Source organism: Diceros bicornis, chromosome 12 (genome assembly GCF_020826845.1).
Source record: "Diceros bicornis minor isolate mBicDic1 chromosome 12, mDicBic1.mat.cur, whole genome shotgun sequence".
Classification (NCBI taxonomy): domain Eukaryota; kingdom Metazoa; phylum Chordata; class Mammalia; order Perissodactyla; family Rhinocerotidae; genus Diceros; species Diceros bicornis.
Genome location: NC_080751.1, coordinates 15746148 through 15763767, shown reverse-complemented (window position 1 = coordinate 15763767; position 17620 = coordinate 15746148). Strand labels below are relative to the sequence as shown.

General features: G+C 46.2%; 1 protein-coding gene and 1 pseudogene across 3 annotated transcripts in view; both read right to left on the bottom strand.

Moving 5' to 3' along the window:
• The window catches only part of RAB11FIP5 (RAB11 family interacting protein 5), a 38850-nt gene extending 36566 nt beyond the window's left edge, over nt 1–2284 (bottom strand). For all 3 annotated transcript variants that reach the window (XM_058550948.1, XM_058550949.1, XM_058550950.1), the window contains exon 1: nt 1725–2284. In XM_058550948.1, the coding sequence (XP_058406931.1) occupies nt 1725–2155 (431 nt within the window). In that variant the 5' untranslated portion in view covers nt 2156–2284. The remainder of the gene's footprint in view (nt 1–1724) is intronic.
• An 8215-nt stretch (nt 2285–10499) lies between these two features.
• Nucleotides 10500–10967, bottom strand: LOC131411659 (ATP synthase F(0) complex subunit C2, mitochondrial-like; annotated as a pseudogene).
• Between the last annotated feature and the right edge of the window lie 6653 nt (nt 10968–17620).

Here is a 17620-nt window from a genome sequence, read left to right as displayed (position 1 = left end):
AGGCTCACCTGGGCCTACAGGCACAGACAGCTCAGCTAAGGAAGATCCAGAAGCCAAGACGGAAGCAGTGGCAGGAACGGAAAAAAATCAAAGGGCCCTCCCCACGTCATCAACCTCACAGAAGCCCTCCCCACCTCACAGAAGCCCCTCCCTACAAGCCTGGAGACTTTTTTGTCTGCCCCCAAGACGTGTCATCTACCAGTCTGGTCAGATTAGCTGAGTGGTGGAGGTTGACGGACTGGAAAAGAGGCGGAATGAATTTGGGAACAGAAGCCTCTGTGGAAAAAGAAAGGGCTAAGTGATCCAGGGGAGAGCCTTCCGCCCCACACCCATCCCCTTGGGCTCCCTGAGCCAGGAAGGAGGGAGAGGACAGAAAAGGGGAGGAAAAAAACAAAACAAGGGCCAAGCTATACCACATGATCCCACACCCAGCTACCAAACAGCAAGTCATGAGGGAATGAGAGGAGAAGGCGGGGGGTGGGGGGTGGGGGGGGGGAGATGCAGCCAGGTCACAGCCCTGCCCGGAACCTGCCCTGTGCTAACCTGCTTCCTGCCCCAAGCCTCAAAAGCCATGAAGGCCCTTAACTACCTACATTTTGAAAAAACGTTCAAGGTCAGATCCTTTTCTATCCAAATCCTGCTTTCATTTGGGTCTGTACCAGGCTCACCCTCCTCCTCCAGCAAGCCTTCCTAGATTTACTCAGTTGGATGCCATTCCACTTAGGCAAACCTGTCCAGCATCTGTCCCCACGTAGGGCACACCTCTGCCTCCATCCCCTTAACCTCCCCATCCAGCAGAGGCATCACCCCCAGTGAACTACTTGAGTGATCTACAGCAGGTTGTCAGCCCTGGGGACTGGCTTCCAGATCCTGCCCAAGCTCAAAACAGGAAATGGGGCTCCAAGTCTGAAGCCTTGATCCTAACACAGGGAAAGCTAAACGCTGCCAAAATAAATGATTAAAAAAACCCACTGGCCCTTCTAGGTGGAAGTGACTGGGAGATTATCTCCTGCTGTGCATTAACCATGCCACTGCCTTCACCTCAGGCAGGAGAGACAGGACGCTTGAGGTCTGACTAAAGTGTTTCTTTCCTTTATTTGGGAGGTTTTCCTGTTCTTAGACCAGGGACACAGAGGGGCAAGGAGGTGGGGGGCGTCTCTAGGCAGCAGCGGGCATCTGAGTACCAGGCAAGAAGCAGCCGCGCTCTGCAGTCTCTAGGTTTGGTGGGGCGCCTCCGTTCAGTCTCGCCCTCGAGGCCAACACTGCACCTTCCTTCCTCCATAGGGCGAGGCAGCGCCTCTCCACTTCCCTGCGGGCCCGGCTTGGGGCTGGCGCCCGCAGTTCCCCTCCCCTTCGAGGAAAGGGAGAAAGGCCCGCAGGCACTAACAATGGACCCAAGATTTTCCTTCTTGAGGTTCCCACAGTCCAAGAGCCTCTGGATCCCACTCCTAACTTTACGTGACAATCTACTCCTAACGCTGGGCCACCATTCACACCTCCCCCGGGCCTCCCAAGGACCCACCAGCGGCCAAGCACAGCGCACATCTGGGGATCCAAAGGGGACTCCCGATATGCAAAGAACCGACCTGTCGGTTTACGCCCTTGAGCGCGAGGCAAAGGGCGCACCGCTCCGGCCGAGGATCGAGGATCCCGGTCCCGCTCCCCGACCAGCCCCGCCCCGGGAGGCCTTTAACCGTTTCCGCGCCTCCGCGCCCCTCACTCACTGTGTGTGCTGGGCGCGGCCTGCGCCGAAGACCTCGTCCAGCGCCACGGTGGCCTGGCCCAGGAACTTGTCGACGCCGATGAGCGAGCGGTGCATGGTGGTGAGCACCAGCTCGCAGGCGCCGGCGGAGCCCGCGGCCCAGGGCGCCGGGCCCGCGTCGGCCTCCTGCGCCCGCAGCAGGCCGTCCAGCGCGCCGGGCGGCAGCTCGAAGGAGCACTCCTCACGCCACTCGGGGCAGCCCGGCGTCTTCTCCACCACCGACGTGCTGTACTTCTCGCGGCCCACCTGGATCACGGTGTAGGCGTCGCTGGTGCTGCCGGCGCCCGAGCTCTTGCCCCGCAGCCCGCGGGCCCGCAGCACGGTCACCTGGACGTGAGTGGGGAGCCAGCGGGAGGGCCCCGCCGCCGGCTCGGCGCCCCGCACTAGGGCCATGGCGGGGAAGCGGCGGCGGGAGAGGGCTGGCCGAACCGGGCGCAGACACGGGGACCAAGTGAGAAACCGGGCCGCGGCGGAGGGCGGTCAGAAGCCGGCTCGGAGCGCCGCCACCGCCCGCAACCCGGCGCCGCAGCTGCGGGCTTGGCTGGGCTGGCGGAGCCGGCCGCCGCCTCCCCGCCTCCCCGGCCGCCGGTCGCGCCGCGACGTCAGCGCCCCGCCCCGCGCCCCGCCCCGCGCCCCCTACCCGCGCGGCGGGGCGGCGGTGCTGCGGCGCCTCTGGCCGCCGCGCCCCCGGCCTGGCCGCGGCAGACCCTCCTGGGGCTGGAGGGGGCGGCCCGGCGCGGCGGAGACCGGGGGGCGGGGCGCGCGGCCTCTGCAGAGGGGTAGGCTGGGCTCCCGCGTCGGCCCCGCCCCGGGCTGGGGGCACCCGTGAAGTCCCGCCTGGCCTGGGGGCAGCGCGACGCCCTCGGCCGGGTATGGAATGCCCGCTCTGCGTCTCCCGGCCAGTCCCAAACCTTCCTTCAAGATGTCCCTGTTCCAGAAAGCCCTCGCCCTAAAACTGCCCGGGCCCGCCCCTCCCGGGGTGACCATCCCCGTGGCGCGGGCATGTAGGTGTGATGTGGACCCCCGCTGCACCCCTCAGCTCGAGTCGCACTCTCCCTCCTCCAGCCCGCCCCTGCCCGGGAAGATGCCTGCGTGAAACCAGAAGCGATCCCCGCTCCGCCACGTGACGGCCCCGCATCAGCGACGTGGAAGCGGGTGAGCCGCTGCTGCTGCCGCTTCCAACCTCTGCGCACGGGAGGGCGCCGCGGATGCGGGGGACCGCGGCGCGGGAGGGGACCGCGGATGAGGGGGACCACGGCGCGGGGGGCCAGAGAGCTGGGCTCGTCCTCAGCGGACACTGCGGAGAGCAGAGTAATGAATAAATGAGTAACCACATCAATATTTAAGTGTTCACTCGGAGCGCTGGAGCTCATGCGTCACAAGTTGGGGAAAATTATAGGCTCTGGTGGGGGTTTTAAACAATTACTTTCACCCATTAGTAAATGCCTACTATGTGCAAATCTTTGGGTATTACTGGCACGCTTGGCTTATTATTAATAATGACAACAATGGTAATGATAATAGATGCTGAATTTCGGCCAGTGCTGGTTCGTGTGCTGTTATGTGTATTACCTCATTTTATCCTCAGAGTAACCCTGTGGGGTGGGTATGGGTTTTATCCCTGTTTTCCGAAAGATAAAATTGCAGCTTAGAGAAGTTAACTTGCCCAAGGTCTGTAACTGGCAGAGGTGGGAGACGAATCTGCACAGATGACCCCAAAGCCTGCACTTTTTTTTTTTTTACTTTCAGAGCTTGTGCTTTTAAAATAATTTTTAAATAAAATGTAACACAGCTAAAAAAATAAAAAATCAAATAGGACAGAAACACTGATGAAAAGCAAAAAACTGCCTCTCCATTCCTCGATCCAGGAATAACTACTTACATAGCCAGTTGTGTTTTCAGGCCTGGTGGTTACCTCCCTATCTCCATATAAAATGCTTACACAGCTATATCTGGATTTATCAGTATTGGCCATTATCTATTGTTTTCCTGCTCTGATAGACAATGATTTAGCTTGCTTACACCCACTTCCTTCCCTCAGTCTTGTGTAGTTATCCTATTATTTTTAGTTCCTCTGTTGGATATCTTTATAATGGAAACTTTTATTTGTTCTTGGGGAGGCTCTCCCCAGTACCCAGTGACTTGCCATGCTGTGAGAGGAGGATGCCAAAATCCCCACTCTCCAGGCCAGGTCCTCCAACAGGGTTGTGAATGTAGAAAACCAGTACAGGAGACTCATGGGAGCACGCCCACCACAGGCCCAATCCTGATAGGCTCCCACCTTAACTCTACGATCAGAAGACTGGGGTGGGGAGTCTTTGGCACTGAGCCCCATGATCCAGCATCCTGGTAGACAGCACTTAGCTTTGGAGACAGCCAGATCGTCCTATGGATCTTGGCTCTCTGCCACTTAGCAGCAATGAGACCTGAAGATTAAGCCAGCTCTCTAACCTCTCTCAGCCTCATTTCCTCGTCTAGAAAATGGGGATAATGATTCCTCCTTCAAACAATTGCTGAGATTACATGAGAAAATATTGTCAAAGATTTTAATGCTGTAGAGACCTTCACAAATGATCTCAAGGCATCTGAACATCATATACAGCTTTTTTTCTGGTTATAAAAGTAATTTAGAAAATTCAGAAAAATATAAAGAAGAAAATAAAAATAGATCCTAATTCACCATCCAGAAATAAACGCTGTTAACAGTTTGTTGTATTTCTTTCCAGTCTTTTCTCTACACTGTATGTCGTTGTTTTATATGCATTATGGTTGTGAGGCACTGTAGTGTAAGGGTTAAACCTGTGGGCTTTGGAGTCCTGGTTCTACCATATTCTCATATGTATGATCTCATTTACCTCTGAAGACAACCATTTAAAGCAGGTGCTAGTGCTGCCCTCAGATTCACTGATGAGGAAACTGAAGCAGAGAGCTTGGGTCGTTTTTCTCAAGTCTCCACGTGGAAAATTGCAGAGACTGGACTTGAACTGGAGTCTGAGTAACTCTACTGTCTGTGTCAATCTGCCCTCACACTAGCTTGTTGGTCGTTGAAGCACTACATCCTTTTGAAGTCAATAAAGTAGGAAGTGTTATCATACCCATTTTACAGGTGAAGAAATTGAGGTATGAAAGAGTTAACAGACTTCCCTGAGGTTACAGAGTCAGGATGAAGCCCCCACTTTAAGAATGGATTCCCCAAGGGCTTTGCAAATGAAGACAGCTTTACCAAACTACACTGACATTCAGTTGTCCCTCTCCTTTAACGGTTCTGTGTGATCTGTTTCCTAGCTCTCCAACAGGACTGGACGGCCTGCCTCCCCCTCCCCCAGGCAGTAGCAAGGCTCCCGGAAAGGGCAAAAGAGAACTCAGATGGGCTACTCCCGCTCTCCTTCCTCCTGCCCTGGCCCACGCAGTTTGGCAAGCTCAGGCTTCCTGCTGGCCCGGGATTGTGGCTGGCTGTAGGAGGGCAGCGAACCCGGGCAGGGCTCCCCTGCGGGTCACTTGGCCCTAGGAGGAAAAGGCGGGGTCTGCTAGCTGTGTGCGGGTGAGAAAAGAGCAGAAACTCCAAAGGCACTGAGGTCTTGGCTACCTAGGAGTGCGTTTCCTCCTCTAGAAGATGAGACCACCAACACCTCAACCTGCTGCAGCCTGCCATGAGCGTTAGAGGGAGAACACTGCCGCTTCCTCTGCCTGCCCAGGGCTGGGTGTGCTCACGCCCTCCTGGGCCTCTCTAGTCCTTAACGGACAGCTCTTGCTTTAAAAGAGTGGTCCTTTGTGTAATTTCCACTCGTTGCTTCCCTCTGCAATACCGTAAAAACCCATTCACCCTTCCACATAGGCACTTCAAATATATTTGCCTGGCTCTTCAAGCTACGTTTCCCCCTGTCCTTCACCCTCCTTCTGCCCCACCCCAGGCCCCCCCCACACACACACATACAGCCCAGGTTCAAATCCTGGTGTCATCACTTACTAGCAGTATAAGCTTGAGCACATTACTGAACCCCAATGGGTCTCAGTTTCCACATCTATAAAATGGGCCTAATAATAGGAACTCACCTCATAGGGTTAGTATGAGAACTGTGTCAACACATCCTAAGCAGTAATGAGTATTATCATCTTAGAGATCTTTGCTGAAATCAAAAGTTTGTACCTCCCTGTTGTTTCATTTGCATTTCTTTGATTGCCGGGAAGATTGAACATTTTTTTCAGTTATTAGTCATTTGTATTTCCTCTTTTAATGAGTTGTCTACTTTTTAAATTATCTATTTTCTATGCTCGTTTTTCTTTGAAACCTTAATTTCTTATTAATTTATATGAACCCTTTATATGTTAAGAGCAATAACACTTTATCTTATATTTATTGCAAATATGTTTTTGACATAAGAAGTTATGTAGTCAAATCTTTTCATTTCTTCTATTTTTTCAAGCTTAAGTTCTTCCACACTGACAGGTCCAATAATATTCACTCATATTCCTTTTTTTTTTTAAACTTTATTTTATTTTTTTTCCCCCAAAGCCCCAGTAGATGGTTGTATGTCATAGGTGCACATCTTCCTAGTTGCTATATGTGGAACACGGCCTCAGCATGGCTGGAGAAGCGGTGTGTCCGTGCACGCCCGGGATCCAAACCCGTGCTGCCAGTAGCGGAGCGCGTGCACTTAACCGCTAAGTCACGGGGCCGGCCCTCACTCATATTCTTTCTAGTTAATAAGTTGTTTAGCTTTTCTTTGTTCTTTCATTCTCTTTAAATTCTTCTACAAACTATTTTGGTAAATGATTTAAGGTGAAAATCTAACCCTCTCTCTCCAACAGCCACCCAAGTTTCCCAATACCTACTGTAAAACCTTATCCCTCTGCCATTAGTTTTTTCATATGTTTTTATATATACTATAGACAGAGTCTGAACTTTGTATTCTGTTCTACTGAGGTTTATATCATTCTGCCAGTGCCATTCTGTTTTAGTTATCGTTGCCTTTTAAATGCTTTATTACAACAGAAGAGCAAATCTCTCATTTCTTTTTTTCAAGGATTTTATAGCTACTGTCACCTGTGTATTCATTCACGTGAGCTCTAATTCTTTTTGGAATTGTGAGAGAAATTCTTGTGAGAAAAATTGACATCTTTACAGATAATAGCCATTAAAAATCACAATATACTCCCTAAAATTAGGAATAAGACAAAGATGTCCTCTCTCCACTTCTATTCTATCAATGTTGTGCTGGAGGTTCTAGCTAGGGCAATTAGGCAAGACAAAGAAATAAAAGTCATTCAGATTGGAAAGGAAGAGTAAAACTATCTCTATTTGTAAATAGAAAATTCTAAGGAATCCACTAAGAAACTATAAGAACTAATAAATGGGTTCAGCAAGGTTATCAGATACATGACCAATATACTAAAATCAATTGTATTTCTACATACTAGCAATGCACAATTGAAAATAAAATAAAATAATTCCATTCATAAGATTATCAAAAAGAATAAAATACTTAGAAATGAATTTAACAAAAAGAAGTGTAAGATGTGTGCACTGAAAACTACAAAACATCATTGAAAGAAATTAACAAAGACCCAAATAAATGGAAATACATCCTATGTTCATGAGCGGAAAGACCTAATATTGTTAAGATGGCAATGTGCCCCAAATTGTTCTACAGATGCAACACATTCCCTATCAAAATAACAGCTGCTGTTTTTTCAGAAACTGATGAGCTGATCCTGAAAATCACGTGGAAATACAAGGGACCCAGAATAGCCACATAAATCTTGAAAAAGTAGAACAAAGTTGGGGGACTTATACTTCCCAATTTCAAATCTTACTGCAAATCAAGACAGTGTGGTACTGGCATAAGGATAAACATATAGATCAATGGAATAGAATTGAGAGTTCAGAAATAAACCCTTATATTTATGGCAAATTGGTTTTTCAATAAAGATACTAAAACCATTCAATAGTCTTTCCAACAAATGATGCTGGGACAGCTTGATATTCTTATGCAAAAGAATTAAGTTAGACCACTTCCTTACACCATACACAAAAATTAACTCAAAATAGATCATGGGAGGCCGGCCCCATGGCGTAGTGGTTAAGTGCTCGAGCTCCGCTGCTGGCAGCCCGGGTTCAGATCCCAGGTGTGCACCAACACACTGCTTGTCAGGCCATGCTGTGGCAGCATCCCACATAAAGTGGAGGAAGATGGGCACAGATGTTATTTCAGGGCCACTCTTCCTCAGCAAAAGAAGAGGAGGATAGGCATGGATGTTAGCTCACGGCTGATCTTCCTCACAAAAAAAATAAAAATTAAAAAAATAATAAATCTTCCATCTTTAAAATAAAAATAGATCATGGACCTAAATGTAAACACTAAACTATAAAAATCTTAGAAGAAAATACAGGAGTAAATCTTCATGACCTTTGGGTTAGGCAAAGCCTTCTTAGATGCAACACCAAAAGCATAAGTAACCAAAGAAAAAATAGATAAACTAGACTTCATCAAAATTAAAAACTTTTGTATTCCAAAGAACACCAACAAGAAAGTGAAAGAAACCTGTAGGATTCGAGAAAATATTTGCAAATCATGTATCTGATAAGGAACTAGTATTCAGTATATATAAAGAACACTTACAATTCAATGATAAAAAGACAAATAGCCCAATATAAAAACGGACAAATGATTTGAATAGATATTTCCCTAAAGAAGATATACAAGTGGCCAACATGCACAAGAAAAGACACCAAAAACATTAGCCATTAGGGAAATGTAAATCAAAACAATGAGATACCACTTCACACCCAAAAGAATGGATATGATAAAACAGACAGCTACTGACAAATGTTGCCAGGATGTGGAGACATTGGAACCCTCATACTTTGCTGGTAGGAAAGTAAAATGATGCAGCTGCTTTGGAAAACAGTTTGGCAGTTTCTCAAACTGTTAAACATGGGAGTTACCATATGACCCAGCAATTCCTCTCCTAGATATATACTCAAGAAAAATGAAGACATGTGTCCACGTAAAAAGTCGTGCATGAATATTTATTCCCAGATTCCTACCCCAAACCTATAAACCTATCACCACCTGCATTTTTCCCATCTCAGAGGAAGAGGTGTTTTGTGTTCTTGATTTCCCTCTCTTTGCCTTGGGGCTGTCTAAGGTTCCATCTCCTCCTTCACCTCTGTATTTCTTATCCACTGGCTCCTTCCTCTCATCATCTAAATATGTTCAATTTACTCCCAATAAAAACAGAGAAAATAACAACCTGCCTCTTGCTATCAGCCTATACCACGTCTTCCTTCTCCATCAGGTTTCCTGAAAATGATTTACCCTCCTAGTCTTTATCCCCTCACTTCCCCATTCACACCCCAAACCACTGCAGCCTGGCTCTCCATCCTCCCACCCCATTCAGAATTGCAAAATACCAGGACCCTCCTTCAGTCCTTATTTTACTTGACCTCTCTTTGGCATTCAGTAGTTAAGCACTCCCTTCTCCAAACGCCCTCAACCCCACCTTTTGCCTCTGGGACTCCACTCTTCCATGCTTTTGCTCCTGCCTCTCCCTCAACCTACTACTTCTGGGTCTCCTTCAGGGGCTTCTCTTCCTTCCTTCATTTCTTAATGTTGGTTTATTTCTCAGCCCTCCTCTCTCTTCACTCCTCAGACTCTCCCTGCTGATTCACTTTTACACATGTGGTGTTATCCACTGTGTGTATGTCCCCAACTCCCATATGTCTACCTCCAGGCCCGTACCCTCTCCTGAACCCCAGATCCACACTTATAAACGCCATGAAACATCCATAGGTACCCCAAACTCAACAAGTTTGTATTAGTTTACTAGGGCTCCCATAACAAAATACCACAGACTGGGTGGCTTATACAACAGAAACTGATTTTTTACAGTTCTGGAGGCTAGAAGCCCAAGATCAAGGTGTTGGCAAATTTGGTTTCTTCTGAGGTCTCTCGCCTTGGTTTGCAGGTAGCCATCTTCTTGTGCATCCTCACATGGTAGTCCCTCAGTCTATGTGTTATCTGTGTCCCAATCTTCTCATCTTATAAAGGATACCAGTCCTATTAGATTAGGGCCCATCTACATGACCATATTTTACCTTAATTACCTCTTTAAAGGCCTTATTTCCAAACACAGTCACAATCCAAGTACTGGACATTGGGACTTCAACATATAAATTTAGGAAAGACACAATTCAGCCCATGACAAAGTTAAAAGTTGAACTCAACATCTTCCTCACCCCCACCTGCTCCCTCTCCTGTATTCCCTCTCTTGAATCCCTCAAGGCCCTACCCAGAAACCTAGAAGATGCGGTGTTGTCCTCTTCAAGGGTGAGACTAGGCAGAGGTGCTCCCACCAAACCTAGAGGCTGACGAGGGCATCTTTCTCTTTCCTGCTTCCCTGATGCCATATTGGAAGAAAGCCACCAAAGGCTACTGGGATTGTGTCAGAAAGGACTCAGGAACCAACTTGAGAGACTTTCACTGGCCAAAGGCACAACAAACAGAGCATCAATAAGGATAATAAATCAGCAGATTGAAATACATTAAATATATTTAAATCCATGATTTCATAATGATTTTTTTCTTATTAATACAGTATTCATTTATCTTCCCTTTGTCAAACCCCAATGCCAACCACTTTCCCCAGGCTGCCTGGGGAGGTATAGGAAAAGGAACACACACACAGAGCAGACAAGACATGGGAGAAAGAACTATGGAAGATGGAGACCGCTCCTTCACATGGGGAAGAGGATGAGAAAGGCCACCATCAGGCAAAAAAGCCCCATGGCCTCCAGGAGGGCAAAGCCCAGAATGGCTTAGGAGAAGAACTGTTGCTTCACAGAAGGGTTCCTGGCATAACCCATGATGAGGCTCCCAAACACAGTCCCAATTCCAGCCCCAGCCCCAGCCACCCCTACTGTGGCAGCCCCAGCCCCAATGAACTTGGCTACTGTGTCAATGTCCCTTGAAACGGTGCTGGTTTGGAAGCTGCGGCAAGGAATAAGTGAGGTCAGGGGACATGGGGCTGCCAGGCTGCTGAGGCTCTCATCTCGCAGTATCTCTGGTCGTTTCAGCCCCACTGCAGACAGTGATCAGCTCAACAGCTGAGAGGTGTGTGTGTGTGGGGGGGGGGTGCGTGGAGACAAACTTGGCGCAGGTGTACATCGCCAGGGGATGAGGGGCTGTGGCAGGAGAGCTGCTCCCACTGCCCATAATGATTTTCAAAAATTAAATGTGTCATCATTAGAAGATGCTAAGGAACCAACACTTTATTTTGAAAACTGCTAAATGAAGGGAAAGAATCCTGCTCTTTCTATATGAACTGTAACACTAGGTGACAAAATAGTCTATGAGAAGAGTCTCCTTTTAGAAGCGTTCCAGCAAATGAATGAAGGAGGGATGATTGAATTGGAATATCACCATTTTGCAGCCCCAATGGGTGAATGGATCTAGGCAGTGATTGTCAATGGCTGCTGATTGACAAAAAAAGAGATAACCAGAAATTACATGCCTCCTGGCGGAAGAACACACTACCACCTATGAAGTAGTCTTGCCCAAAAAATCTAACCAGAATCTGATCAAGTTTCTAGATCCAACTATAAATTTACAGGAACTATAAGAGACAGAGAAAAATGTTAAACAACAACTCAGGAATGTAACCAGCAAAATCCACACTGTGGGAAACTACAGAACACACAATCCAGCTTTTTAAAAAAATAAATTGCAAATAAAAAGAGTTTGGGGCCGGCCCTGTGGTCTAGTGGTTAAGTTTGGGGTGCTCCGCTTTGAGGACCTGGATTCGGTTCCCAGGTGCGGACCTACACCACTCGTCGGTGGCCATGCTGTGGCAGTGACCCAAATAACAACATAGAGAAAGATTGGCACAGGTGTTAGCTCAGGGTGAAGCTTCCTCAAGCAAGAAGGGGAAAATTGGCAACAGATGTTAGCTCAGGGCAAATCTTCCTCAGGAAAAAAAAAAGAAAAGAAAAAAAGAGCTAGAAGAGGAACCTAGAAACTTTAAAAGCAAATTTTAAAAAACACGTAAATGCACCAATAGCAATGAGCGCATCCAGCACCCAGATCATGGTTTCTAAATATCATTTTCCAGTAAAAAAAACCAGGCTCATTGGAGAAATGGCTGATTCTAGGACTAGGGCAGGGAAAATACAAGATGAGCCTGGAACATTTTGTAATGCCAGAAAGTAGGGACATCCTCAGGAAAAAAAAACGGGGGTGGGGTAATGTCAAAAGAACACAGGAGCCAGCCTGAAAGAACTCCCAACAGCCAGAACTGGAACGATTTGAGCCACAAAATAAATCACAATAGTATTGGATTATAACCGATAAAAAAAATAAATATCCATGAGTTTGTAGTGATATCAATAAATGATTGAATGGATAAATGAGGTAAATGGAGAGAAAAATCTTCCTTACAGAAGAATTCTAAAGAAGATATGTAGATACTGCCCCCTCTAAGACGTGGAGCTTAATTCGCCTCTCATTGAGTGTAGCTGGACGTTCAAAGAACAGAGTATGAAAAACAGTAATTTTACAATGACAAACCTGGCAGACACCACCTTAATCAAATGATCTCGATTAACATCCCCCGTGATAAATCACATTGATTAACATGTACCCCCGATACGATGCAGTGAGAAGGGCACTTCACCTCTGTGCCTTTGTGAAAATTCATAGTGGCCTTCTAATCAAGAGAAAACCATCAGACAAATCCAAATTGAGGGACATCCTTCAAAATACCTGAGCAGGGGCCGGCCCGGTGGCACAGCGGTTAACTGCGCGCGCTCCGCTGCAGCAGCCCAGGGTTCGGATCCCGGGCGCGCACCAATGCACTGCTTGTCAAGCCATGTTGTGGCGGCGTCCTATATAAAGGGAAGGAAGGTGGGCACGGATGGTAGCCCCAGGGCCAGTCTTCCTCAGCAAAAAGAGGAGGATTGGCAGATGTCAGCTCAGGGCTGATCTTCCTCACACACACACACAAAAAAAACCTGAGCAGTACCCTTCAAAATGTCAAGGTCATGATAACCATCACAGACAGGAGGAAACTCAGGAGACATGTCCTTCCTTGAGGGGACCCGAGCTATGTAGGTCTCTGTCTAACACATCCCCCAAGTGCGATCCCTAAACACTGTATGTCAGTTTTACCTGTTATTTTTAAGAAAAGACTAAATTACCTTTTATTCTATCCTTAGAAAATATTACAAAATCATTGTTATGTAACAACATGATCAAATGAAACCAAAAAAAAGTATTACAGAAGTATGTGAAGTGGTTAGTTTTTTAAATTATATTATTTTCTGGATTTCAGGATGTTTTTGGTATTTGTCAGCTTAAATTTTTTTTTCAATTTTGGGATAATTTTAGATTTACAGAAAAGCTGCAGATAGTACAGAGAGTTGCTGTATACCCTTCACCCAGCTTCCATTCAGCCTCCTTAACATTTTACAGGTACATTTGTCCAAACTAAGAAACCAACATTTGGTACAATATCATTAACTAGACACAGACTTTTTTCAGATTTCACCAGTTTTTCCATTAACATCATTTTTTCTGTTCTAAGATCCCATCCAGGATCCCACACTGCAATGGGTCATCATGTCTCCTTAGTTTCCTCCCATCTGTGATATTTACATGATACCAATTCATTAAATGGTACATTTGCTGTATATGATTTTCCGAATTTGTGTTATATATAACAATAACAAATTAAAACTGAAAACAAAAACATTGTAACAGCTTCTCATTGCTCTTAGAATAAGGACAGCCATCCTCAGCCTGGACACTGAGGCCCAAAAGACCTGGTGCCAACCCTCCTTTGTAACCTGTCCCTGCCTCACAGTGGCCTAGTCACACTGGCCTCCTTTCAGTCTCTCGTGTTTTACCCTGCTCTCTCCTGCCACAGGGCCTTTGCACCTGTTGTTTCCTCTGCCTGGCACACTCTTCCCTCCTCTTTGCCAAGGTAACTCCTACCCCTCTGTTGATATCATTCTGGCATTCCTCTGGCAGTCCAACCTTGCCTGCCCTCCTTAGCTGGGTAGAATCTTCTTACCACAGGCTCTCATTGCTGCCCACAGGGGCAACGCTATACTGGTTTGGGATTTCTGTTTCCCTCCCTGCTGGGCCATAAGCTCCAGGAGAGCAGGGACCACATCTGCCTGGTTCACCTCTATCCTCAGCTGCTCCCACAGTGCCTGGCATGTAGGAGGTGCTCAATAATATTTGTTGATTTCAGAAATGAACAAAAATCATGAAACAGGCTCAAAAGGTAGGGGAGGAAGGGAGAAAGGAGGAGGGAATTACCATGGTGTTTGTAGGTTGTTCATTCATTTTTCATGGAGAGGGCGACGGGAGTCCAATAAATACTGGTTGTGTGTGACAGGCCATTAAAAATTTCTCAGAAGGGCAGATCCTGGAATATCAGAAGATGACCCTTTTGTTTCTGCCGGGCACCTGGATGGGTTCTGGGTGAAGAAAGTTGGTCTGGGAGCTGGGTTGCGAGCAGAGGCTGGAGAACCTGAATTGCAGTGAGAATTTCAAATTTCCAGGAGCCATCTAGCAATCCACGGGGGAGGAGCAGGTAGGAGTGATTGGAGAGGACAGAGCAGCCAGCAAAATTGCAAGAGGCAGGTGCTTTTAAGCCTTACTTTTGTTATTAATTTCTAATTTTAGTGCATTGTGGTCAGAGGACATGGTATGTATGAGTTTGATTCTGTGAAATTTATTACAGATCCTTATATGGTCAGTTTAAATGTTCTTCCTGTGCTCAGAAAGATTGTGCTTCTGTATTGGGTGTGGAGTTCTATTCTATCCAATAGATCAAATTTACTCATTGTATTGTTTAGACCTTTAATATCTATTTATTTTTTGTCTGCTTGCACTTTTGGTTTCTAAGAGGAGTGACTTTGGAGTTACACAGGCTTAAGCATATTTATTTCAAACTAAAAAGATGAGGATTAATATTTTTAAATTATACATTTTTCAAATTGTTGGAGGTGGGGAGAAACAACAAAGAAAACACAAATCAGAAAGCAAATGACAGAAAATAAGGAAAACAACAAGAGGGTATTAAAAAGCAATCTGAAATTATGAAAGAGGACAAGACTAAATCTATCTGTATAACAATAATTGAATGGGAGAAACTTGCCAGTTAAAAGAAAATACTTTTGGATATGATTAAAAAAATAAATAAATGCAAACATCTGCCATCAATAAAAGATATGCCTAAAATAAAATTGCTCAAGGAGTTCGAAAGCAAAAGAAATGAAGCTCAGTGGGTTTTAAAATAACTTGACGGACTGATTCTAATGTATATTTAAAAGCGGAGATTTCAAGGGTAACAAATATTTGTCGAGTGCTTACTTAGTCCCAGGCATGTGCTATAAAGCTGCAATAATTAAAACAATGTGGGCTGTAGCCAGAGGTAGACAAATAGAGCCAGCAGAAACAGAATAGAAAGTCTGGAAATAGTCTTACACGTGCATAAGAATTTAAGCTATGATAAAGATGGTATTTCAAATATGTAGGAAAAGGACAACTTTACTTTCCATCTGTAAAAAATAATAGTAATAAATATTAAATACAAAGTTAGAGTTCCAACTCATTAAAAAAATGTCAGGTAGGGGCCAGCCCCGTGGCTTAGTGGTTAAATGCACGTGCTCCGACACTGGCGGCCCGGGTTCGGATCCCGGGCGCGCACCGACGCACCGCTTCTCCGGCCATGCTGAGGCCGCGTCCCACATGCAGCAACTAGAAGGATGTGCAGCTATGACATACAGCTATCTACTGGGGCTTTGGGGGAAAAAAAGGAGGAGGATTGGCAATAGATGTTATCTCAGAGCCAGTCTTCCTCAGCAAAAAGAGGAGGATTAGCATGGATGTTAGCTCAGGGCTGATCTTCCTCACAAATAAATAAATAAATAAATAAAATCTATTCCATGTTAAAAAAAAATGTCAAGTATATTAAAGATCTAAACATAAAAATCCCACTCAAGGAACAGAATAAAATATAGCAGTTTATTTTTTATATTTGGGGTTCTATCTCAACTGCTAAAAGAATTTAAATAAACAGTTCACAGGGGAAATGTAGAGGGCAGTTAAACATATGAAAAGAGGCTTAACCTCACTACTAGTTTACAACTGCAAATTAATACAATGATATACAGTCTGGGAGCCAAAAGGACACCCTTGGTGTGAGTCTGAACCGGCATAGCCTTTTTGGATATCCAATCTGCAACATCTATCAGCAATTTAAAATGGGTTGTCCCTTCAATCTGGCAATTCCATTTATAGGACTTTATCCTGTGGAAATCCTCACACAAGTCTTCAAAGAACTTTGCATAAGGATGTTCTTTTCTGCATGATTTAAAACAGTAAGCCACGTGGGGTGGAGCCTAGCTATCCATTAACAGGGATAAAGAAGTCATAGCATGTCAGAGAAAGGGCCAGGAGCACTGCTGGCTGCTAGAGAAGCGGGAGCTGTAGCTTTGGCTCCCCTCACCTCAGAGCCGGGCTCCCCACCCTGGGCCCTGTATGGAGGAAAACCTTCCTCCACAGAGACTGCTGGCCAGAGCAGGGCGGGGCACTGTGACATTCAGTCCCATCCAGGATGAGCTGTAGTCTCCAAGTGTCAGGGTTTCTTTGTGTTGCTAGACTTCATCTTTGGTGACTGACGTCTTGTTTATTTGGAGAAAAACTCAAGTCTTGGGCCTTTTGGTTAGGCAAATTGTAAAGATATATCCAACATCAAATAAAAAGGATTAAAACAGTAAGAAACTCTGCATATTTTAAATTGTAGGGGATGGAGGGGGAGAAGAGTCTTTGTAAATGGTTCCCTATCATTCATTTATTGATTCAAAAAATGTAGGAAAGACAGTCCCTCAAGAAGCTCCCCTGATCAGGGGGGAAACTTTCATGGGGGAGATGGATATTAAATACATAACCACAAAAATATAAAACCACAAACTTCAGTAAGCACTGTGAGGAGAGAGCATAGGATTATGGGAGCCTGTATTATAGGGGACTTTATTTCAGTTGGGAAGTCAGGAAAGGTTTCCCTGAGGAAATTACATTAGGTAAGACCAGAGAAAGATGAGAAGCAGAAAGGAATTTCAGACCAGTTCGCATAAAGGAGGAAGGGCTTGTGCAAAGGCCTGAGACAGGGAAGATCTGGCATGACATTAAGACAGTATGACATTAAGAGAAGCTGGTGTGGCCTGAACACAGAGGGGAATGGCAGGAGGGAAAGGCAGGAGCCACCCCTCCAGGACCTGTGCACCACTTCAAAGATTTGGGATTTTTACTAAGGGCAATGCAAACCCACTTAAGGCTTAGGAAAATGTTTCTTTTTAAAAAATATGATTCCGACCAGGCAGTCTTTGCAGCTATGTTTTGGGCAAGGGTGTGGATATATCCCAGTGGAAGCAGTTAGCCACAGGAAATTGGGAGGAGAGCCAGGAAAGCAGCTAAAAGGATTCCAGGCAAAGCTTCTTTTCAGAATGGGGACCCCTGAGGGGCCTCGGCTGGCAGTGCCAAAGCGCTTTTGCAGGGCTGTTTCATGAGGCTGTGCACAGCTGTAATCCAGGTTGATGGATCCTGACGTTGGGACGTTGGGAGGAGCACTGAGGAGGGGAGCACCGAGGAGGACTTGATGTTCTTGGGTGGGGACGGGGTGCAGCAAGCCGGTAAGTTTTTGTCAAGTTGTCAGTCTTTCTGGAAGGAAACCGGTCAGAGTGTGGAAAGACCAACCTTAGCATCCTGACCTGGTGGAGAGAGTTGTGGCTCTCATTTTCTTGAGGGATGGGAGAGAGGGAATGCTCAGAGGGGGCTTAAGTGGGGGCAC